This window comes from Halichoerus grypus, chromosome 15 (assembly GCF_964656455.1).
Source record: "Halichoerus grypus chromosome 15, mHalGry1.hap1.1, whole genome shotgun sequence".
Taxonomy (NCBI): domain Eukaryota; kingdom Metazoa; phylum Chordata; class Mammalia; order Carnivora; family Phocidae; genus Halichoerus; species Halichoerus grypus.
Genome location: NC_135726.1, coordinates 48,407,132 through 48,430,693, shown reverse-complemented (window position 1 = coordinate 48,430,693; position 23,562 = coordinate 48,407,132). Strand labels below are relative to the sequence as shown.

The following is a 23,562-nucleotide window of genomic DNA, read 5'->3' as shown; positions in this document are numbered from 1 at the left end:
CGGGCACGAGTTGCGAGTCCCGCCACGTGATATGGGAAAAATGTGTGCTGCGGCCGCCATTTTGCTGGAAGGGGAGGCGCGTTTTACTTTCTGGCTCCGTTACCTATCCCGGCGGTATCGCGGCTCTCAGCGTCCTCCGATCTCTGAGCCATCCCCAACCGAGGGGACTTTTCCTTTTGCGCTCTGATTCCAGGACCTTCTCCACGACTAAGCCATTCTCCCTGCCAGGTGTCCTTTTGATCGCTTGACCTCTGATTCAAAGGTCAGCTCCAGGGTTCCGAACTCGGGCCTGGGATGTGAGGGCTTACAGAGCCAAAATTCCCTAGTCTTTAGCCCTGGGCCCCCCAAACCCCACCCTTTAGGCACCCCACCCCAGATCCGAGCATTCATTTTCCCAAAATTGACTCCGGAGTTTTACAAACCTTTCCCGGGTTATACAGTAATCCTTAACTAAATCCCCCTTCTTGAGCCTTGCAACCCAGCCCCAAACCACAAATCTAGTTCCGGATAAAGGACCCGCCCTGTTAACCCCCTGCTTCCATGGTTCCAAATGTCAGTCCTGGTCCTTTCAGGCCCACTGCTCAGCACACAAGTTCTGGAACTCCGCGCTAAAACCTTCAGAACGTCCATCCCTGTGACTAACTCATTTTAGAGCATCCATCCCGCCCCCATTCTTGACCTGCCAGCACTTGCATGCATAGACCCCAAAATGATTTCTCCGTGCTCTCCTCCGATAGAGCCCCCAGCCCCTCCACAAACCCCTGTTCCCCAAGCCCCCATCACTCCACTTCCTCTACCCCCAAATGTCCCCAATTTAGCTTTTTCATCCCCCTCAAGTCTCCAGGCCCCTATCCCCCCACCACCACCCCCACTGCCACCTCCACCCCCTGTGAGGGGACTGGCTCCCCCTCACGTCTTCGGCCTAGAGAAGAGTCAGCTCCTGAAGGAGGCCTTAGAGAAGGCCAGCCCAGTCCCCAGGAGCAGAGATGACGTGAAGAGGCTCCTGAAGCTGCACAAGGACCGGTAGGGTCTCACCGAACCACCTGTCCCCACTGTCCCCAGGTCACTTCAGCCGTCTTCTCTTGGGGTTTCCCATTTCCTCAAGGTCAAAGAGCCTGTGTGCCTCAGCTCCCTACTTAGACCCATTCAGGGCACGCCTTCACCAAAGAAGAGAGATCCTGCCCTCAAGGCACCTAGTCCAGTGGCAGAGACAGATCCCTCCCTCACCAGTGACAGCCCAGAGTGGTCAGAGCTGTAATGAGGGAGCCCCCAGGGCGGGCCTGGCCAAGGCTGGGGGTTAAGGGAGCCTGAGAACTGTCCCGGGTGTGATGAGGAGAATGAACAGCCTGTGCAGAGTTGCAGGCTGAAATGGAGAGGTGTTCTTCTCAAGGATCTGCAAATATTTCTGTACCAGGACAGGGGAGGTGGTAAACATGGGGTTTCTTTTTTCTTTTTTTTTTTTTAAGATTATTTATTTGACAGAGACACAGCGAGAGAGGGAACACAAGCAGGGGGAGTGGGAGAGGGAGAAGCAGGCTTCCCCCGGAGCAGGGAGCCCGATGCGGGGCTCGATCCCAGGACCCTGGGATCATGACCTGAGCCGAAGGCAGACGCTTAACGACTGAGCCACCCAGGCGCCCCAAACATGGGGTTTCAACAGGTGGACAGGAGCCCAGATCACACAGGGCATGGGCGCCACATGGAGGGAGGTGGACTATCCTGAGGGCACTGGGAGCTTCGGAAGGGCTTTGCACAGGGAGGGAGGCTACCTGTGGGGACTGGAGGTGGTGAGACAGTAAAGGGGTTCAGGAGGAAGCTGGAGCACCCAGAGATCCAGGCGGGAGGGGGCTAGACCCAGGCTGGGGCTGTGGTGACCCGGTGTAACAATGAGTGAATTGCCCAGACTCAGGGAAGAAACTTCCAGCTCTCTAGACAAGTTTCTAATCTGTTTGGTTAGGACATTTGTCAGGCACTATTCTGTGTTTAGATATTGATTTCATCCTCTCAGTGATTCTGTAGGATGGGAACTATTATGTCATATTCCAGATGAGGAAACTGAGGCTCATGGAGCTGAAGTCCCTTACCCACAGCACTTAGAAGAGCCCAGTTTGCATTCTGGCAGCAGGCCTTCATGCTTTTAACCGCTGTGCTATCATCTTCCATCAGGACGGTGCTCCAAACTGGGAACCAGGAGCTTTGGGTTTTCTCCCCAGCCTTGCTCTTTCACTGGCCTTGGAACAGAAATACTGGATACGCATGTTGCCCAGCCCCTCCTGAGCCCTGGGGCCTCATCCAGATCAAACTTTTCTGAGTGACTTCCCCAAGGGTGGGGCTGGGCAGGCCTGCAAGAGCTCACTATCCAGGTGATCTCTTAGGCCTGTGGAGCACGCTCTTACTGGTTCTACTCTAGGCTGAGTTAAGGGATTTTCATCCCCATTGAACAGGCTTGAGAAGGGAAAAATCACAGGAAGGGTTCGGGTATAGAGACACCCCCCCCTTTGAGAAATTTCCTCTAGTAAATCCATTTTTCTGGCTCTGAGTTGCATACATTTTGCACATCTGTTCTTCTTTCAATAACCAAGAGAAGGAGCAGGTGGAAGGATGATTCCCACTGAGCAGATGAGGACTCGGAGGCTCGGGAAGGGAGACATGCCTCATCAGGGAGAAGGAAGTCAGCATCAGAGCCTGGAGCTGCCCTCCGGCCTTAGGACAGCCAGACCTGGGTTCCTTTCCCCATCCCTCAACACTCCACTCCCAGTCATACCTCAAGGGGGGATCTAGGAGCTGGTTCCCATGTGACCTGAGCACGCTCTGATTCAGTTTCAGAAGTGACTTGCAATGGATCCTCTTCTGTGCCGACCTGCCCTCCCTCATCCAGGAAGGCCCTCAGTACGTGCCCTTATTTGTGACTCCAATCCCTCTCTGCCTTTGCTGTGCTTCCTGAGGACCGATTTGTAGGGTGGGAGGTGTGGGTTCTTCCCAGGCATCTTGGGAAGAGGCAGAGGGGAGGGAAAGGGCGGCTGGAGGGTGGGGTCCCAGGTGCATGCGCAGTAAACTGTTGGAATGGATGAACAAGTGAGCAAGCAAGTGAACCGTTTTATCTCTGACTCTGCTTCAGCACCTCCTCCTTCTGGAAGCCCAGGTGACCTCTCCCCACCTTCCCACCCTCCCTGCAGCCCACCAGGCCTGGGAAAAGGGAAACTCCCCCAGCAGAGTTGACCTATTCCTTACACTCCAGCTTCCAGGGCAGAGGGGGCTTGGTAAAGACATGACTTAGGGGTTGAGCGACTGGGCCTGTCTCTCCCCAGGTGTGGGCTGGTGGCCTTGTGGATGGCAGGCACACTGCTGGCACCGCCCAGCGGCATCCCCCTGGAGAGACTTGTGCAGATGGCCGTGGAGAGAGGCTACACGGCCCAGGGAGAGATGTTCTCCGGTGAGTTGGGTGCAGAAGGGTCTCAAGCCAGTCCTGTGAGGGGACCCTGTTCCAGTCCTCAGGCCCTTCTGGAGGCAGGTTGTCTTCATTCCCAGCCCAGCTCTGCCCCTTCCTGCTGGGTGGCTGGGGACAAGCAGCTTACCCTCTCTGTGCCTCATTTTCTGCATTTGTACAAAGACGTGGCAGTTGCAGTGATGATTCGAGGTGCCGATCCCCAGTTAGCCCATGGCTTGCAGCCAGGCACACAGCGATCCTTCTGTCTCTGTCACCCCTGCAGTGGCCGACATGGGCAAGCTGGCCTGGGAGGCACTGGGCTGCCAGGCTGAGCAGCTCCACGGTGGCCTGGGCGGTCCCAACAGAGCCCGAGTCCTGCAGCACCTTGTCTCCGGACATCCCATGCTCATCCCGTATCCCACGGCCCAGAAGGGAGCTGGGTGGGGATGCAGAAGGGTGGGTCCCAGGGCCACACCGCAGCTTTGGCCTTAACCCCCCCACACCAGCTACGACGAGGACTTCAACCACGAGCCGTGTCAGAGGAAGGGCCACAAGGCCCACTGGGCAGTGAGCACAGGTGGGTCTCCCCTCCCATACTCCTGTATGCTCACCCCGTTTGTCCCCAGCCCCCTCATCACCTCCCGCACTTTGAACCTGACACTGGCACTTCTCCCGTACTCAAGGTGGGGACCAGGGCTGGGCTGTCCCCGTCCCTACAGGATGCTTAGTAGGGACCTGGCAGGTGGCAGGTGCCTCAGTATCTGCCAGTCAGGGTTTCCACAAACAGAAGCTCAGAACATGGACTTTAGGATCAAACAGTTTGGGCTCCAGATCTGCTCCAGCCACTTCCGGGCTCTGTGACTCTGGGCTTTCCTTCCTCCGTCTGGAAATCGGGGTGACAGCAGGCAAAGCATATAAAAGCCTGACCGGCGCAGGCACATTGCAGGTGTCCGTCAGCGCTGGCATCCATCGGCCTTGGCCTCATTCTGCCTGCCTGCAAGAAGGCTGATTTGCATGCCAGGTGGCCTGGAGGCTCCCCCATGCTGGGTCCGTGGCCTCAAGGGCTTCTCTGAGCTCTCTTTTACTAGACAGCAGGAAACCACTGGGTGACGGCACCTGCTTTGTCGAACAGCATCTCCCCTCCCTGGGCTACTGGGCTGTAGGAGGCAGGACTTCAAAGCCCGCAGCCCTGGAGCCAGACACCCTGGGTCCAGTCCCAGCTCCGCTGTGTGCTCGCCGCCCTGCCGACTGCTACCCTGAAGGGCCGTGGGGGGAGCTTGGCGAAGCCCCAGTACCGAGTCCGCGCTCGCTCCCGCTCACAGCCTCCCCTCTCCTCCCAGGGGTCCTGCTGGGTGTGCGGGCCGTGCCAGGCCTCGGCTACTCTGAGGACCCCGAGCTGCCAGGTCTGTTCCACCCAGTGCCCAGCATGCCCCGCCAGCCACCAGCCCTGCCAGAGGAAGGCTCCCCAGGAGCCGTCTACCTCCTCTCCAAGCAGGGCAAGAGTTGGCATTACCAGCTGTGGGACTACGACCAGGTCCGGGACAGCAACCTACAGCTGATGGACTTCTCGCCGTCACGGGCCGCCGACGGCCGGGCGTACGTGGTGCCTGCAGGCGGGGTGCGGGCCGGCCTCTGTGGCCAGGCCCTGCTCCTCAGACCGGGGGACTCCAGCCACTAGCCCGCTGCAGCCCTGAGGCCGGCTGACAGGGCCGCGGCCACAGCTGGGCTCTGTCACCATGTGAAGAGTGCTCCGGTTTCTCCCTTTGCAAGAGCCCGCCAAGTGTGGGCCGCGTTCCCGAGGACCTCCAGCCAGAGATCCTCCACGCGGAGGCCCCCGTCCCACCCGTCCGTCCGGTCCCAGTCCCCTTCTCCCACGCCCACCCCCCCAGTATTGGGCTCCTGATGTGTGGCTGGGGTTCAAGCCGGGAGCCAACCAGACAAGCTCCCTCTCCAGGGAAGAGACTTGGCCACAGCTCGGCCCACAGGTCCTGCCTGTCTGCCCCACCTCAGTGTTGCATCCAGCCATTGCTCACTGGTGACCAGCCTCTTCTAAAGGACCCGCCTCTCTCTGGACACCTGCGGGAGCCTCACCAGACCCCTTGCTGCCCCCCAGCGTCTGTTCCCACGGAGCCTAGGAAGCTTTGCCTTTCAAAATGCAAACCGGGGCTTAACCACTCGCCTCCAGAGAAGCTTCCAGCAGCTCCTAGTTGCTCACAGGATAGGGATTAAACTCTCCCAGCCCCAGCTCATCATGCTTTCTGCCACTAGCCACACTGGCCTTCCAGGTCGCTAGAGTGCCCTATTCCCCTGCACCCAACCCTCTGCCAAGGATAACTACTTAATTCTCTATTTTGGCTCATCTTCCTCAGGAAGACTCCCTAGCCCCAGGCGCGGCCCCTCCCCCACCTCTTGTTCTGATTTAGAACCGAATGTGCTTCTATGTGCCAACCCCTTTGCTCATCAAATTCTCCAACCACATAAGGAAGGGACTAGATCTTCCTCCATTTTACAGATGGAGAGACTGAGGCCTGGAGAAGTGTGGTGACGGGCCTGAGGTCACATGGCTGGCAAGTGGCAGGGCCAGGATTCAAACCTGGCAGTTAGTAGCTATACAGACGTGAGTGGAGAAAGAGGTTATTGATTGAATGAGGACCTGTTGCTTCTACTCTGAAAGGGAGGAACGGGTCCGTCTTGGTCACCTGTGTACCCAGTGCCGGGCAAAGGGTCTTATTTAGAGATGCTGTACAGTGTGGTGTCCCCCCCGCCCAAAGAGGAGCACCCCCGCCCTGGCCCCTCTGCACCAGAGCATCCCAGCCCTGACACCCTGGTTGGTGCTGTCTGGCGCACTGTCCTGGGAGGCCCTGAGGGTGCAGCTGGGAGCTGTCTGGGTCACTAGTCTGTTCCCCACGTTGTCCAACACGGAGCCAGGCACAAGAGCAGCTGCTGGGTGGATGCTGACTGGATGAACCGGCTTGCTCTGCATCCCAAACCACTCATGATCCCATGCCCCCACCTGGCACTAATGGTGAAACTGGGAGCTTTGAGCCCACACACCCCAGACATAAAAGAAAAAAATCCATAAAGTTGACCGACTGTGCGATTTATTGGGGCGTCGTCATGGAGGGGAAAGCACGTGAAGCGATTCTGCCTCCTGTTCGGAACGCCGCCCCAGCTAACGACTACCTCTCTCGGATAAATAAGTATAAAGGTGGTCAGTAGAAAAGGAGCACACCTCCTCAGGCCTGGAAGACATGTTCGAGCTTCAGCTTAGGGAAGAGGGAGGTGCCTGGTTCCCAGCCTCTGAAGCTAGGAAGCCAAAGGTACAGGTGCAGGAGGAGGGGGTGGAGGGGCGTCACCCACGCACGGCGGTGCTAGGGCCTCTGGTTTGGAGCAGGCCACGAGCCCCGGGGCCACAGCCAGTGGCCCCACCTACCGTGCACCCCTGGAGGAAGGCAGCTCTGCTTCCCAAACCTGCTTTTCCGTGGCTGAAAGCCCTTCCCGCCACCAGCCGGCTAGGAGCAAGGGAAAGGGGGTAAGGGGTGGGAGGAGGAAGTCCCAAGGCTGAGGCTGGTGCCCGAGGCACGAGGTGGTGCCGGTCACAGTGCCGGGCACACGACGTGGCTGTGGTCTGGCTTCTGCAGGGGGTCAGCAGAGTTCTTCCAGGAGCGGGGAGGATCCCATGGGGCCAGGGGAGGGCAGGACAGGGAGAACTGGGTCCCGCCCCAGGGCAGCAGCTCTCAGCCCAGCCCCATGGCGTCACACCCTCCCCCGAGTGTCAGCGCTGGAATGGCTCCCGGATGAACGGATGGGGCCAGAACTCTCCCAAGCAGACAGGTGGCCCCTGCCTTTGTGCACGGGTGAGGGCTGGTTCTCCGGCGCACCAGGGATGAAGCTGACCTTCCCCAGGCCTCCGGGAGCCAGCCTGCAGCCGGGAGGGGGCTGGCAAGGAGGCCGTGATTACAGTCATTCCTACGGCGAGAGGCACCATGTCACACAGGTGCCCTGTGGCATCTGAATTGTGTTCTGTCAGGGCTCACGGTTTAGTTACGGTCTCCAGCAGCCCCTCAGAAACTTTCCTGGCTGGTCGGGGGACCCAGTCTGGTTCTGATTCACCGTGGGATGTGGCCATGTCACACCCCTGCTCCAGTCTTTCAAACCTCCCTATCATGAAAGGGCCGGACGCTACCTGGTCTCCCAGGCCCTTCGGACCTTCCACTCTGGTCTCGCGTGCTGTAAAACACAACCTCTCCCATCCCCGCGATCAGCCCCCACCCCACCCCTGTGGCCAATCTCGGGGCACCTCCAGCCAGACGGGCACCATCCAATAAATAAACCTGGCAGTGGGCAAGTGGGTCAACCCTGGGCCAGCCCCTGAAGGAGGTGGATCAGGTTGTCCAGACCCCAGAGGTACCCATCCTCGCGGTTGCCCTCGGCCCAGGGCAGCCGGTGGCTGAGCGTCTGGTGGTCGGGCAGGGCCACTGTCTTGCCGAAGTCAATCATCCAGACCCTGGCCAGGCCAGTGTGGTCATGCACGAAGAGGAGGGAGCTGCCTACCACCTGCAGGGAAAGAGGTCGGAGGTTAGCGGGAGAACGGGCATCGGCCCGGGCCCCCTCCCCAACAGGCAGCTGAGCAGGGGGCTTGACAGCATGAACTCCGGAGCCGGGCTGTCTGGGTTCAAATCCCGGCTCTGCCTTTTTACCCTTTTTCACGCTGGGGTACAAACTCAGGTGCCTGCAGGATCTCGCATGGGTCAAGAGCGCCCGACGCCTCCCCCCGTGGAAGAAGCGCTCAGCCCCCGCGGACTGCTGCTGGTGCTGATGCTAAGAGCCCCCCTCCCCTAGCTGCTAAGGTCATTGGCAGCATTCCACGACGCACACACGCTCTCGAAGTGCCTTGCGGTGCTGGACACACAGCCCTCGGTAGGTGCTGGTGTGTGGGGGGGAGGGTTAAAATTAGAAATAGTACTTTCGTTGCCTTCATGGAACTCCAGGTGTGCAAGGCCCTCCCCTTTTCTAGTCGGGTTTCAAACCCCGCTGCTCCCAGAGAACCCAGGTGACCGGGCAGGTGAGCAGGTGGCTGTCAGGAGAGGCAGTCGCTGCCCCACTCCGTTTGGCTGTTGGCGTACGGCGAGCGGCCCAGCTGGGGCCACGTCTCCCAGTGGGCCCGGGAAACCGGATGTCCCGACTCGGGTCTTATGTTTTAGGTGCTGGCAACTCACTTTTTAAAATGCTAAGTCACCGGGTGGGTGAAACTGAACAGGAGCACAGAAGAGATGAGGTCCCTGGGCCTCCTCTTCGGGACGTGGCGCGTAGAGCCCAAGGGCAGAGACGAGGACCACGAGGGGGCCATTTGATGATAATGAACAGGATAGTCCCGGCTGGCGAATACTGAGGGTGGACCATGGGCCGCCCTCCCATGTATTAACCTGCCTTATCCTCACCCCACCCAGGAGGCAGGGGCTCTGCTAGCCCATCCTGCCTGTCGGGAGACAGGTCCCAGGCTCAGGGGGCTGGGGAGTGCAGACCGGGGTTCAAACCCGGAGGCCCAACTCCCAGATCAGGGATCTACGGGAAGTTGGGGACGCCGGGAAAAAGAAGTGAGGGGGACCTGAGCGGGGGTGGTGGAAGAGCTTGGAGAGAGGAGGGAGAGGACACCCACACGCAGTGAGGTCACCACTTCACAGACTTCCTGCGACAGCCCAGAGAAATGAATGTTTCCAAAGAGACACAGGCTGCAGAGGGGGTGAGAGCCACCAAACAGGAAGGCAGACACTGGTAACTGGAAATAATTATGATTACAAAGTAATCTTAAGAGCAAGAAGTTAGGGCGCCTGGGTGGCTCGGTTGGTTAGGTGTCTGCCTTCAGCTCATGATCCCAGGGTCGTGGGATCGAGCCCCACGTTGGGCTCCCTGCTCAACAGGGAGACTGCTTCTCCCTCTCCCTCTGCCTGCCGCTCCCCCTGCTCATGCTCTCTCTTTCACTCTCACACTCACTCTCTCTCTCAAATAAATAAACAAAAAACCATTTTTTCCCTGTGTTAGGAGGAAGCTGAGGCCCTAGAGGGTAAGTCGCGTGCCCAGTGACGAACAGCCTTCATTGCAGACCCCCTGGCTCGAGCCCATGTTCTGAACTATCCCATCTCCCTAAAACCCACTCTGCTGCCTACCCTAAAAAGCAAACCCCAAAACATGGGGGTTCTTCTTAATAGCTCTGCCCTGTAACTCTGTCAGCGGTTTCTCTTCAGTGCCACCCAGATGCTGACACCCCCCCGCCTCCCCACCCCCCCACAGGGCCTTCCGCTCCCACAGCAGCTGAGGCTCGCACCTCGTGGGTCTTGAAGAAGGGGGAGTTCTCCAGAGCCTCTCGGAGTTCTTCCAGGCGAGACACGTACTTTCTCTGTGTGAGAGGGAGCACTTCTTGGTTAGCACAGGGACTCTGTGGGTCCTTCCCCGCCTCGAGAACGGACATCCTATACCCCCAAAGGAGCGGGCAGAACCCTGCCAGGATGGGATCAGGGGAGCTGCAGGGAAAATGCGAGGTGGGCGGAGGCTTGGATGCCTCTGGATGGCACAGAGCAGAGTATGGTTGGGACATTACATGAATATCTACAATTCCTAGCAGCTCCTCCAACCAAGAGGTGGAGTCTGAGTCCCTTTAACCTCGGCTTGGTCCGAGGACTTGCTCTGGCCAATAAAACGGGGGCAGAAATGATGGTGGCCATTCCGAGCCATCGAGACATCTTGCATTTTCACTTGTTCTCTGGACCACCTGCTTCCACCCGAGAACGCGCCCAGGCTCGCCTGCTGAAGCGTGAGAGACAAGTGGCCAAGTCGTGAGCCGAGACGGTGAGCCCATCACCAGACATGTGAGCAGGACCCTCCTGGTCCAGCCAGCTCCGGCCAAGCCACCAGCTGACCGCAGATGGTAAGCAAGGCAGGCCACTATCGGCCAGCCTGGGCCGACAGCAGAAGACCACTGCCTTAGGAGCAATGATGACGGCAATGGTCTTAAGCTGCTAAATTCGGGGCATGGGTGTCCCGCTCACCAGGATTCCACGGTTCCCGTCCACAAAGTCCTCCAACACCTTTGTCACCTGCTCCAGCTCCTGGGTCTTCTTGAAATTGGTGTTGCAGGTCCCATTGGCCTTCTGCAGGACAAGGGGCAAAGGCAGAGCGTCATACCTTTTCCTTCCCGTGCCTGACCCCAAGCAGCCTCAGGCACCTCCTGGGACCACCTGCTTGTCCCCGAGCCCCTGGCTGTTCAGGAGGAGGAGCCAGCCCACCTGCCAGCCCAGCTCCACCCAGCCCCACGGCACACTCCTGGGCCACCGGTCCTTCCCAGGCTAACCTTGAACCCCCTGGTTGAGCCAGTCTAACCAAGTGGACTCTGGAGAGGGGTGGGTCTGGCTTTGAACAGTGACTCGGCCACTTCCTAGCTGGCGGCCTTAAGCCGCTTTCCCGGCCTCAGCCTCAGTTCCCACATCTGGAAAATGGGGATTGTGTTGATATTTACCACCTAAAGCTGGTATAAGGATCAGAGGAGACTGGATGTGTAGGATGCATGGCACAGTGCCTGGCACACAGTTAAGGATGCACTCCATAAATGACACTAATGTTATTATTTTTTTTATGTCTGAGAGGGGCACAGAAAAGCCACCTGAGTCATTCTGCCACACTGCACCAGGTGCGTGTGGGTGCTGGTAACACGGAGGTGACAGGACAGACACACAGTCAGGCGAAGGAGGCAGGTATGGAATAAGATCATCACAAAGGGAAATAAGAATAATGAGGAAGTAAAGAGAGGGCCCTGATCTGGCAGGATAGAAATCAAGGTGGGCTTCCTGGAGGAAGTGAAATTTAAAAGGAGACAGGAGGGGCGCCTGGGTGGCTCAGTCTGTTGAGTGTCTGAAATTCTGCTGGGGTCATGATCCCAGAGTCCTAGGATCCAGCCCTGCATCGGGCTCCCTGCTCAGTGGGGAGTCTGCTTCTTCCTCTACCCCTCCCCCTGGCTCATGATCTCTCTCTCTCTCACTCTATCTCAAATAAATAAATAAAATCCTTAAAAATAAAAAATGGGTAAAAAATAGGGGTGCCTGGGTGACTCAGATGGTTAAGCATCTGCCTTTGGCTCAGGTCACGATCTCTGGGTCCTGGGATCAAGCCCCATGTCAGGCTCCCTGCTCAGTGGGGGAGTCTGCTTCTCCCTCTCTCTCTGCGCCTCCCTGCCATGCTCTCTCTCTCTCTCTCAAATGAATTAAATAAATAAATAAAATAAAAGGAGACAGGAAAACAACTGGGAGTCAATCGGGGAAGTAGGGAGAAAAGCATGTGCAGAGGTCCTGTGGCAGGAAAGAGCAGGACTCTTTCAAGCAAATGAAAGACGAGGTAGACGAGGAGGAAGAGAGTAGGGAGAGATGAGGCTAGACCCTGGAGGGCCCTCTAGGCCAGGGAAATTCTCTCAAGAGGACTAGCGAGCCATGGAAGGGTTTTGAATAGGAGAATGACAGTCAGATGTACAAATCAGAAAGACAGCTCAGGCGAGGCCGTGGAGAAATGGGTACTCTCATGGATCGTTGGTGGGGTGCACAATGGTCCCACTCCTGGGAAAGGAGTTTGACGATCTCTAGCAAAATCCCCAATGCACCTCATCTTCGACACTGTCCTCCTGCTTCTGGGAATCTCGTCTACAGCAAACCTACCCACTGGCAAAGTGTCTGGTGTACAAAGTGATTCACTGAGGCACTGTTTATAATCGCAAAAAGTGGAAACCCAGGTGGCCATCTGTAGGGGACTGTGTCTCACCCAGAGAGAGCTATTACATCCAGAGAAAGACAGAAAGGGAGGAAGGGAGGAAGGAAGAGCAAAGAAGGAAGGAAGGCAGGCAGGCAGCTTTCTATGGAATGATATGGAAAACTCTCCAGGGCTATGCTTCCTTTTGTGTAAGAGTGGGAGGAGGAAAATTTAGGATATTGCATTTGTTTGTATCTGCAGGAAGAAACAGAAGAAACCATAAGGTGGTTCTCCAGGAGCCGGCATGGGTGGAGGGAAGGACAGCAGCAGGGTTAGGAGAGAGATTTCCCCTCTATACCCTTTTATATTATTTTGATTTTTGATCTGTGTGAATACCTCTTCAAGCAATTAGGTTTACTTTGCAAAAAAAGGAGAGAAAGAAGAAAGGAACGAAAGAAAAAACGAAAATCTTTCCCTATATGGGGGAAAAAGGATCCTTCCAGCTACCATGTTGGATGAGGATCAGAGGGGGTGAGACAAGGACCCAGGAGCCCAGGGAGGCTAGGGCAGGAGACACCAGGGAGGCTAGGGCAGGAGAGACCAGGGAGGCTAGGGCAGGAGAGACCAGGGAGGCTAGGGCAGGAGAGATGTGCGGACTAGGGCAGGGCCGTAGGGAGGGGAGCAGACAGAATCAGAGCTACTCAGGGAGACAGATAAACAAAACTTGGTCACTGATAGGGGTGAGAAAGAAGCAGGACTTCCCTGAGCCCCTGTCTATTCATCTTCCACAGTCTCCTGCTCTTTCTCGACATCCTGCTTCTTCCCAGCTTTCCCTGACACCCATGTTCCCCAAGAGGCCCTGCCTCTGATCTAGCGCTCAGCCCTCTGGCGATAGGCTAGCAGCTCCTGGCCCTCACCTTGATGCCCTCAATCCGGAAGCCCAGGGTGGAGGTCGAGCTCACAGTCTCCCTCCACTGCATGTAGCGGGGCTTGGTGACAGCACCCTGAGCATGTTCCTCAGGGGTGGGGGCCCTGGGGTCCACAGCCACCATCTTCTCATACATGTCCTTCCGGGGCCGGGGCCTTTCTCGGGCCTTCACTAGCTCCTCCTCCAGGTAGGTCCTGGGACACAGAGGACGTGACAAAGAAAACTATGAGGAACAAAGATGGAGGACATACTCTCTGATATCAAGACAAGTTATAAACCCACAACATGGCAGAAGAATAGACAATTAGATCAATGGACCGGAACAGAGTCTAAAAACAGACACACGTGTACATTCACCCAAATTATGACAAAGAAGGCCCAACAATTCAGTGGGTAAAGTGAAGTCTTCTCAATAAATGGTGCTGGGTCAATAGGACTGCCATATTGAGGAGGGGGGGTGGCTTCCATCCCTACCTCACACCATGTATAAAAATTAATTCTAGATGGATTGCAAATCTAGATGTGAAAGTTAAACCAATAAAGCTTGCAGAAGAAAACATAGGAGATCACACAATCTTGGAGTAGGCAGATTTCTTAAACACAAAGCCACTAATCAGAATGAAAAATGGCACACTGGCCTAAATTAAAAGTGCTTCTGTTTGTCAAAAGATAACTATTAAGAGAGTGAAATGAGGGACGCCTGGGTGGCCCAGTGGGTTGAGCATCCCCTGACCCTTCACCTCTGCCCCATGGCTGCCCCTCAACCTACCTGCTGCCCATCTTGCAGTCCATGATGGAGGGGCCCTCGAAATCCGCCAGGAGATCTTCCATCTGGTTGAAGGCCTGGCCATCCCGCTGCACCATGCCATAGTAGGTGGGCACGAAAGGCCGTAGGGGGTCACTCATCAGCTGCTCCAGGCTGTGCTGCTCACACTGACAGAAGCGCTTTAGGATGCGACCATCCTCTCCTGCCTGGAAGTTCCCTATGAGCAGCACAGTCAACAAGAGGGTCAGAAGCTGGATCAGCCAGAGAATCGCCTCATCTCCCAGATGCATCAGATCCTGGCTGCCCTCATCTTGCCTGACCCTTCTGAAAGGCTTTCTCTCCCTCCCTGTAACTCTCACAGTCTTGGCCACGATATGGAAAGGGCAGGATCTGCTGCTGCTCCTTGTCCAAACGGAGTCCTGCTCATAGCACGTTATGTCCTCCTTTGTCTTATCATTTTAGATTGTGAGCTCATGATCGGCTGTGGGAATTTTTGTGCAACCTGAGTCCAGAGCATGACGCTCCAGAGCAGATTTGCATTTGCTTTGGGGCGCCAAGGTGGCTCAGTCAGTGAAGCGTCTGCCTTCCGCTCGGGTCATGATCTCAGGGTCCTGGGATCGAGCCCCACATCGGGCTCCCTGCTCAGCAGCGAGTCTGCTTCTCCCTCTCCTCCCTGCTCCTGCTCTCTCTCTCTGTCCCTCTCTCCAATAAATAAATAAAATCTTAAAAAAAAAAAAAAAAAGATTTGCATTTGCTTCTGCCTGGAGTCCCACAGTGCTAATGCCTGGAGCCAATTTAAGTTAACTGACAAATCTGGCATTTCCTGGACCCTGCAGACTGTGTAGATTAGAATTATGAATTCTTATTGGGGCAAATTGTATTTTCAGATTATATTCTCCAAAGATGGCTGCAACAATAGCTCCTGCCCCACAGGTTCTTCTAGAATTTCACCACTCCCCATCAAGAAGTGGAATCTAATTCTTCTTCTCCCCTTGAATCTGGGAGGGCTGATGACAGAAGTGACACTGGGGCTTTAGAGTCTAGGTCACAAGAGGAGATGTGATTTCCACTGTGTTGGCAGAGATGTGTGCCTTTGTGGTCCTGAGCAGCCCTGGAAGAAAGCGGACTAGTCCGAGGCCACCATACTGTGAGGAAGCCCAAGCAGCATCAGAGAGGCCACACAGAGGCAGCCCCGGCTGAGAGCCAGCCAAGAATTGATCACAAGGCACGCGAGTGAATGAATCTCAAAAGTTTCCACCTTGCAGCATTCAAAAGAGTTGTCCTAGCTGAGTTCCCAGATACCATGGCGCATCCCAGCCATGCCCTGTCTGGATTCCTGACCCCAAACCTATGAGTGTAATAAAATGGTCCTTTTATTCCACTAAGTTTTCTTTTAACCACCACTAACTTTTGAGGGGTTTTTTGGTATTTTAACTCAGCTAGAGTAATGAGAACGCACAGAGATGGCAGCCCTGGGGCGGGGGGCCTGGCTTTTCAATGACTCAGATCTAGGGATGAACAAGGTAGGTAAGTTCCCTTTTTGTCTTCCTTTGCCGGTGGACCCACCCAATTTGTCTAGTCCCCACCAGTAGCCTTTTTTGTAAATAAAGTTTTTTTTTTTTTAAGATTTTATGTATTTATCTGACAGAGCGAGAGACAACGAGAGAGGGAACACAAGCAGGGGGAGTGGGAGAGGGAGAAGCAGACTCCCCACTGAGCAGGGAGCCCGACACGGGGCTCGATCCCAGGACCCTGGGATCATGACCTGAGCTGAAGGCAGACGCCCAACGACTGAGCTACCCAGGCACCCCTGTAAATAAAGTTTTATTGTAATACAGACACACTCGCGTGTTTATGTATTATCTATGGCTGCTTTCATGCTAGAACAACAGAGTTGAGTAGTTGTGACAGGGACCATACGGCCCACAAAACCTAGAATGTTTATTATCTAGCCCTTTACAGAAAATGCTCTGTGCTGGGCATTGTGCTACCACGTGCCACAGACATCATGCGAGGGCCTGGGGAAAACCATTAGAGCTGCTGTTTGAGGGCCTACTATACTCTGGACATGAGGAGAGAACAAGGAATGATTATTTCCATTAATGAGGGGCCGTGTCTCAATCTTCATAGACATTTTGGTTTATCATTATTTTTTAAAATATTTTATTTTATTTTTATTTTAAGCAGGCTCCACGCCTAATATGGGGCTTGAACTCACAACCCTGAGATTAAGAGTCGCATGCTCTACCGACTGAGCTAGCCAGGTATCCCCGTTTATATACATTTTGATTTTAACCCTTCGGTTAAGCCTGCAAGGGAGGTATGATTATCTCCATATTACAGGTGAGAAAACCAAGGCCCAGTGAAAGAAAGTAACTGGCCCAGGATCCCCCACAAAGAAAGTGCAGAGAGAGGATTTGAGCCCAGAACCATTTTTCGCCCAGGGTTGAAGATTTGCTCCCCATTCCCCTGGCACTGAGACAATAGGGAACAGCCCTCAGCCCTGATGTACAGATGGCCCGGCCAAGGCCTGAGCATGTCCCATAACAGCCTCATGAGGTGGAGACTGTCCTCAAGCTCATTTGACAGATGGGGCAACCTGAACTACAGAGAATGTCTCTGGAGCTTTCTTTCCCCAGCCCAGGTGTCTGTCCAGCCTGTCTGCCCCCTGCCGTCGCCCGCACCCCTGCTCTCACCAGCGTGTCCCGACAGCTGGACCCAAGGGTAGTGTTTTCGGAAGGAGACCACAAAGGGCGAATATTTCAGAACCGTCTTCAGCTTCTTCCATGGTTTGTTCTGTGTGAGGCAGAGCAGGGTGGGGTCAGTGCCAAGGCTGGGGAGGGAAGGGGGTGGGGTGTTGCGCTGAGGGGAACCAGGTAGACTAGGGGTCTTTCCAGGGCCAGGGGGCTTCCTGGGATTGCTGCTCCCAAGCTCACTGGGGTGAGCAAAGCCCACTACTTCAGCCATCTCGAGATCCCCCAAAGGCCCCAGCAAAGGTGGGGAAGAGTCTGTCCATTTTTCTCTGTCCTTCTCAAAGGAGGAAAAATAGGCCAGGTCTTGCTGCAGTAACAAGCAGCCCCCCAGGTCTTCCCCTCCACAGGCACACACCAAACACTTGGAAACCTCAGTTCCATCCCAAAACCAAGTCAGACCTTCTGGAGAAGGTGATAGAGGTAGGAGTTGATGAGCGGAGGCTGAACCACAGAGGAAGACAGAAACAGAAGCAGATGACAAGGTGATGACAGAGACAGAGAGATGGGCACAGGAGATGGAGACTGGGACAGTCATGAGAGCTGCTCACCAAATGGCTCCAGCCCCTCCCCGTTCCAGGGACATCCCTGCCATCTTGACCTTAGGTTACTGACTTTCTTTGGCCAATGAAATGTGAGCAGAAGCGTGAAAGCCAGTACGTGATTCTGTCTGTCCTTTGCCCTGCTGTAGAGGGGGGTGGGGAGTGTGGAAAAAGAAATAGAAGCTTCTTCAGTCTGGGCCTTGAGTGAAGACAGCATGAAGCAGAGCTCCCTCACCCACCAGTGGCTCATGGTCCATGTGCAGTATGAACAAAAATAATCGTGTGTTGTTCCAAGTCACTAAGTTTGGGGGTTGTTTATTACTACAGCAAACCCTGACCTAGCCTGACTAAGACAGAGACAGCGTTACCAAAAGACAAAGAAAGAAAATAATAGAAAAACAGAAAGGGAGACACAGATACAAAGTAATGCCAGGAAAGAAAAAGGTAAGTAGAAGCAAAGAGAGAGAGAGAACAAGCGATAGAAAACCAGTAAAGCAAACTGAAAACAAAGATTTAGTTGTATCAGGTTGACTCAGTCAAGAGGTTCTTGAGACCAGGTCAGCGTCTGATTCACATGCATGAGCACGCATGCACACACATGAATACATTCTCCGCTCCAAGCACATGGCAGGCCCTTAGGCAGGTATTAGCAGAAGGGGTCCTCTCCAGAGAAGGAAGCTGTGTGGCCCATCCCCCCACTACCCTGGGGTCAAAGCCATGTTCTCTCCCACCTGCTCAGAGCCCAGCTACTCAGCAGACATCTAATTGATGGTGGGAAGGTCAAGCAGACACAGGGTGTTGGGACTGCAGGATTCAGGAAAGGCTATTCCTTCCATCCTCCAGCTGCCAGCCGGGGAGAGGAGGTGATTAATAAAGGTTCCTGTTTACTAAGCACCTGGAACATTCCAGGCACAATGACAAAGACTCGGTGAGCCATAACCTACTTAATCCTAAAAACACAACCCCAGGAGGATTGTTGCCTCTGTGTTCCAGAGGAAACAGAGGCTCAGAGAGATGCAGTCACTTGCCTAAGTCACACAGCACAGTGCTGGGGTTCTAACTCGGAACCCACTGCCCTGGGCTTACATGCTATACCCCCTGCAGGACTATGAACTCTGAAGGCAGGGATTGGGGTTATCATGGTTATGCCTGTTGTCCCCAGCCCATGGCCTAGCACACCATGGCTGCGCCAAAAACGTTTGGATTGAAGAAGGTTAGTTGTAACGGTCTTTTATCATTAAGCAGATTCAGTAGCTTGTCTCTTTCCTAGACCTCATGGTTAATCTGGGCTTTCTTAGATGGTTTCACGATGGTCTCCTCTCCCATCCCCCTCCTCCAGGAAGCCCTCTCTGATACCCCAGGTGCAGCCAATCACACACACCCCCACCCCCGCCATGGTCTCCTACAACACTCAGTTTCCCCCATACCAGCCCTGACCTCTCTGTATGGTAATGGGTCTGTCTTCTCTACTGGCCTGGGAGCCCCATGAGGGCAATGTCTCAGTCACTGCTGTGTCCCCAGAAAAGCCAACACGGGGGGACACATAACAGAGGCTCAGGGACTGTTGGTTGTCTGATTAGGAGGACAGGATGGACGTGAGAAGGAAGGGAAAGGGGGAGGAAAGGAAGAAAGTAGTAGGACTTTAAGGTCGGATGGGATTTCAAAATTAAGCGAGAAGGAAGCAAGGGTTTGTTTTCTGGGCAGCAGGAACAGCGAGGGAAGGCAGGATGGTGTGCCCTTGGGCTTCATGGCGGCGGAGGTGGTCAGGAGGGGAGCAGGGAAGCTGAACATGGGAAGCAGCCTGGAGACAGGAAGCTCTGGACACTGGACTGAATTACTGATGGCTATCTGGAAGGCCCCGGGGAGCCATGGAAGGCACTGGAAGCAGGGAAGTTTCAAAAGTTGATCAGAAGTGGGTCTTGGAGGCAGATTCTGGAAGGATGAAGAAAAACTGGAGACAGGGAGGTCTGGGGGGAAAGCAAGTGAGGGACGGATCCACCCATACACCCCCGAGGTTGAAGTAACTGAGTTTTAAACTCAGCCAGAACGGCGTTAGAATCCTACCAAGCTCCAACCAAGCTTGACCGACCCTAAGCAAGTGACCGAACCTCTCTAAACCGGTTTCCTCATCTATGAAATGGACACGATAATAATCCCAATCTCATAGTGCTGTTACGAGGATTCGGGGTTAACACATATACGACACTTAGAAAAGTGCCTAGTATTCCAAGGGTTTGAACCCCAGCTCTGTGTCTTCCAAAGTGTGTGACCTTGGACAAGTGTCAGGACCTGTCTGGGCCTCAGTTTCCTCATCTATAAAATGGGAATAATAATAGTATCTACCTCATAGGGCTGCCATGAGGATTAAATGAGTTCATATGAGCGAGGAGCTTAGTACAGAGCTGGGTATAAGCAAGTGCTAGCTGCTATTTTTTTTTTTTCTTCCATTCCCTTCCAGATCAGCTGTTCTGAGATGCCAAGAATGTGAGAGAGTAGGTGGAGCAAACAGCTAAGGCAGAAAGACCAGAGGGTCAGCTCCTTTGCTCTGGCACAGGCAGGTTTAGGCAGGTCTGTCTCCACCTGTGGCCACATGTGTAAGCACGTTCCTAAGGGAGGCATGTAGGGTGAAGGGGGCTCAGGGCCAACTCCGGCCAGAGGCCCCAGGAGAATGGAAGGACCCAGTAGGCCAACCCACTCGAGGCTCTCACACCTGCCTCGGTGCTGACCCTCCCTGAACCTGCCCTGCCCAGCCCTCCTGATTCACCAGGGAAGAGCCGCACCCAAGCTGGGCGTGAGGGTAGAGGATGTAAACAAGAGTCTGCAGGGAGCCCCCTGGAGAGCTGGGGGGCAATGGGGAGACCAGAAGTTCCCTGGCCAAGCTGGGGGTCCTTAGCATTTTGGGCTCACACAGCCCTTTGAGAATCTGATAAAAGCTGGGGGGCTCACTCCCTACAAAAGCGAATGGCTAAAGGGTGGTAAAGGTTCATGACCCCTGAAGACAGCCACAGGCCCTAGGCTAAAAACTGGGGGTAAATAGTGCCACCCTTTCTGTCCTCCTATACTAGAGCTCTCCAGATTCTGAGGTTACATACTTTCTAGAAGATCCGACAGAAGTCATACACACTCACTGCAAAAATATATGTGTATATGCACACAGACTCACACGATCACCCAATTTCAGGAGTTCCTGGGCACCATTAAGTCAGCCAGTGGCTGTCTATTTTAGACCCCAGGACTGGAGGCAGTCGGGGAGGAGAAAAGGAAAGGATTAGATGGGTGCCGGGAGTGGGTTGGTAACGTGGCTGTCAGAGGAAGGAGGTCGGCAGATGGAAGAGGTACCTGGAGATGAAACTGTTCATGGTGCTAGAGAACTTCTCAAAGCAAAGGCAGGGGGGTCGGGCTAAGGGGCCTGTGGGGATGTGGCTCAAGGGCAGGACGGTTCCCACTCACCCCAGACCTGTCCTCGGGGTCGCTGGCACCTCCGCCCCCGGCCACCACATCATCCTCAGACTCGTCGAAAGAGGAGGCAGAGGAGAAACCACCACTGCCCCCCTCAGCCCGGGAGGGAGGTCCCATCGCCATTGGCTGAGCCTCAGGCTCAGGTGTTTCAGGAGTGATGATGAGGCGGGGCACAGGGGTCAGGGAGCTACACTCCAGGTGAGAGTATAGGTGAGTCCCCAACTCCCCAGGTTCTGGTTCCTCTAACTGGCCATCCTGCTGGGACTCCCCCAAAAAACAGTCTGTCCCAGGTTCTGTCTGGGGTCCGTGAGTATCTTGTGTCTGGGGACCATCAGTGCCAGGCCGTGTCCAGGAGCCAACAGTATCTTGCCGTGTTGGGAAACCATCAGTGCCAACCTGTTCCCAGGCTGTTTTCGCATCCTGTTGTATCTGGGAGCCATCAGCACTTGGCTCTGTTGAGGGACCGGCCCCCTCTGGCTGAGTCCGGAGGCTGGACCTGTTCTTATGGGTCCAGAGGTTATCAGCCCAGGTCGTGGCCCTCTCTGCTTGGGTCTGTGACCCATGTATTTCTCCCTCTGTCCGGGGCCCATCAACTCCGGGCTGCGTCCGGAGGTTGGCCCTCTCTGGCTGAGACTGGAGGTCAGACCTGTGTGGCCCAGTCCAAAAGCCATCCGTCCCAGTTTCCGTCCAGGGACCGGCTGTCTCCAGCTCTGACCAGTGGCTGCTCCTCTCTGGACCTGTCCGGAGGCTGGATATGTCTGGCTCCGTCTTTTGGCCGGGCCGCTCTGTCTCCGCTCCGAGGCCAGCTGCTTCAGGCTCAACCTGTCCGTCTGTCCCCGGCTCAGGCCCGAGGCCGACCCTCTCGGGCTCGGTGTGGAGGCTGGACGCCTCGGTCCGGGCCCGGGGCCCGCCCCCGTCCGGCCGCCCCGGCGGGCCCCCTGCGCCGGGCCCAGGTCGCTGCTGCCCCGGCTGCCGCCGCCGCCCCCCTCGCGGCGCCTCCAGCCCCATGCGGGCCGCTCCCGGCAGCGCCCCGGCCTCTGCCTCGCTCAGGCTCCCCCGGCACGGGCAGCGCCTCATGCCCGCTCCCTAGGTTCGGGCTTCGACCCGACCCGGCCTCTCCTGCCCCTTTAAATCCCGCGAGGGGTGTGGCTGGGGAGCCCCGACTCGCGGGTTCCGGCCCGCGGAGTCCTGCCCGCCCGGCCACGCAGGGGTTAACCGATACTCTGCCTCCCCCCGCAAACTGGGAAAGCCCCAAAGCCCCGCCCCGGACGTGACGCAAGGGGGACGGGCCTTGCCTGGTCCCGCCCGCTTCTGTTGGAGGAGGTGGGCTCCGAGCTCTCGAAGCTGGTCCGGGTTGGGTGTGAGCCGTCGGTGTCCTGGCTGCGGGCCAGTGGGGCCCCTTCCTAGACCCCCCGCAACTAATCCGACCTTCCTACACCCTCGAGTGACCAGTTTAGCCTCCCTCGATGAGGAGTCCAGCAGCTCGCCCATTCTTCGGACGGAGCAGGGACTGACTTCCAAAGACTTGGAAATCCCACCGCCCTGGGTTCAAGACCCGCCTCTACCATTTACTCGCAGTGTTACCTGCACTGTGTGACTTACTTTCCCTCCCTCCTGCTCCAGCCCCAGACTCAATTTTTCACCTGTAAAATGAGGATACATAATGTTATTTTATTGTTTCAGAAAATGTGTGTTCGATGCTCCAAGAGCAAAGCATTTTTACCAACAGGGATATTGAGGCCCAGAGCCGTGAAAGAATTTGTCTAAAGGCAAAGTGAGGTTAGATGAGGGGCAAGCCAGGAACTTAACTCTGAAGCTAGGATGCCTGGCTTTGAATCTTGGCTCCAGCACGCACTTCTGGGATGCTCTTTCCCTGCAGACTTGTCTCCTCTGAGCCTCTGTTTTCTCATCTGTAAAAAGGGGATAGTGGGGGATAATTTCCTCACAGGACCGTAATGGGAGTTTTTATTAATTTGCAACAGCATTTACATTTGTGTACTTGCTTTGTGCCAGGTGCTGTACTTACCAGTTTATACCCCAACTCTTGTGAGGTAGGGATCATCATCATTCCCTTGCACAAACAGGAAAACAGGCACAGAAAGACAAAGCAGTGAGTCCAAGATCATAAATCTAAGTTGGATAGATTTGAACTCAGGCCCAATTAATCTAAGTCTGGGCTTTTGGTCCCTACAGGATAATATAACTTGCTTTTGAGGCTGGGGGTGTGAGAGAACGGGCCAGAAGTTGAGAGTATTTTCTCTAAATCGGATCATGTCCTCCTCTGCTCAGAACCCTCCATGGTTGGGGCGACTGGGTGGCTCGGTCGTTAAGCGTCTGCCTTCAGCTCAGGTCGTGATCCCAGGATCCTGGGATCGAGCCCCACATCAGGCTCCCTGCTCAGCGGGAAGCCTGCTCCTCCCTCTCCCACTCCCCCTGCTTGTGTTCCCTCTCTCACTGTGTCTCTCTCTGTCAAATAAATAAATAAATAATAAATAAATAAATAAATAAATAAATAAAACCCTCCATGGTTCCCATCCCACAGAGTAAAAGCCACAGTCTTCTCTGTGATTCACTATCCCCTAAGTGATCTGCCTCTAGTTACATCCCAGATCTCCTCTCTGTCTTTCCCCCTCACTCACTATGCCCATCGGCCTCTTTGCTATTTCTCTGAGATATTTTCCACCACAGGGCCTTTGCACTGGTTGTTCTCTCTGCCTGGAATGTTTTTTCCTCCGATATTCCAATAGCTCCCTCCCTTGCCTCTTTCAGGTGTTTGTTCAAATGTTACCTCCTCAGCGAGGTCTTCCTTGACCACTCAAAATCTGTTTAAACTCAAAATCTCTCTACTCCTTGCCCCCCTTCCCTGGTTTATTTTTCTCTTTAACACATGTCACCTTATTAAATATACTTATTTATTTTGTTTATTTTGCCCCTCATTGGAAGCCAGCACCAAGGGAGGA

General features: G+C 55.1%; 2 protein-coding genes across 6 annotated transcripts; one reads left to right on the top strand and one right to left on the bottom strand.

The window, feature by feature from the left end:
• The first annotated feature begins 13 nt into the window (after positions 1-13).
• Positions 14-6,515, top strand: ACTMAP (actin maturation protease). 5 transcript variants are annotated; one of them, XM_036095011.2, is made up of 6 exons: positions 18-1,023; positions 2,821-2,889; positions 3,309-3,433; positions 3,711-3,840; positions 3,934-4,004; positions 4,768-6,515. In XM_036095011.2, the coding sequence occupies exons 1-6, from the start codon at positions 710-712 to the stop codon at positions 5,103-5,105; spliced, it is 1,047 nt and encodes a 348-aa protein (XP_035950904.2). In that variant the 5' UTR covers positions 18-709; the 3' UTR covers positions 5,106-6,515. The 5 variants fall into 5 exon arrangements, with proteins under 5 accessions (XP_077919528.1, XP_035950905.2, XP_035950904.2 ...); XM_078063401.1 differs by lacking the exon at positions 2,821-2,889 and having other exon boundaries at positions 20-262; positions 838-1,023; XM_036095014.2 differs by having other exon boundaries at positions 21-262.
• ITPKC (inositol-trisphosphate 3-kinase C) lies at positions 6,512-21,838 on the bottom strand. Its single transcript, XM_036094994.2, has 7 exons — positions 20,594-21,838; positions 16,548-16,647; positions 13,855-14,068; positions 13,075-13,279; positions 10,474-10,575; positions 9,753-9,824; positions 6,512-7,984 (listed from the first exon to the last, which is right to left on the bottom strand). Exons 1-7 carry the CDS (start codon positions 21,677-21,679, stop codon positions 7,781-7,783), a joined length of 1,983 nt encoding a protein of 660 aa, XP_035950887.2. The 5' UTR covers positions 21,680-21,838; the 3' UTR covers positions 6,512-7,780.
• Positions 21,839-23,562: the final 1,724 nt, after the last annotated feature.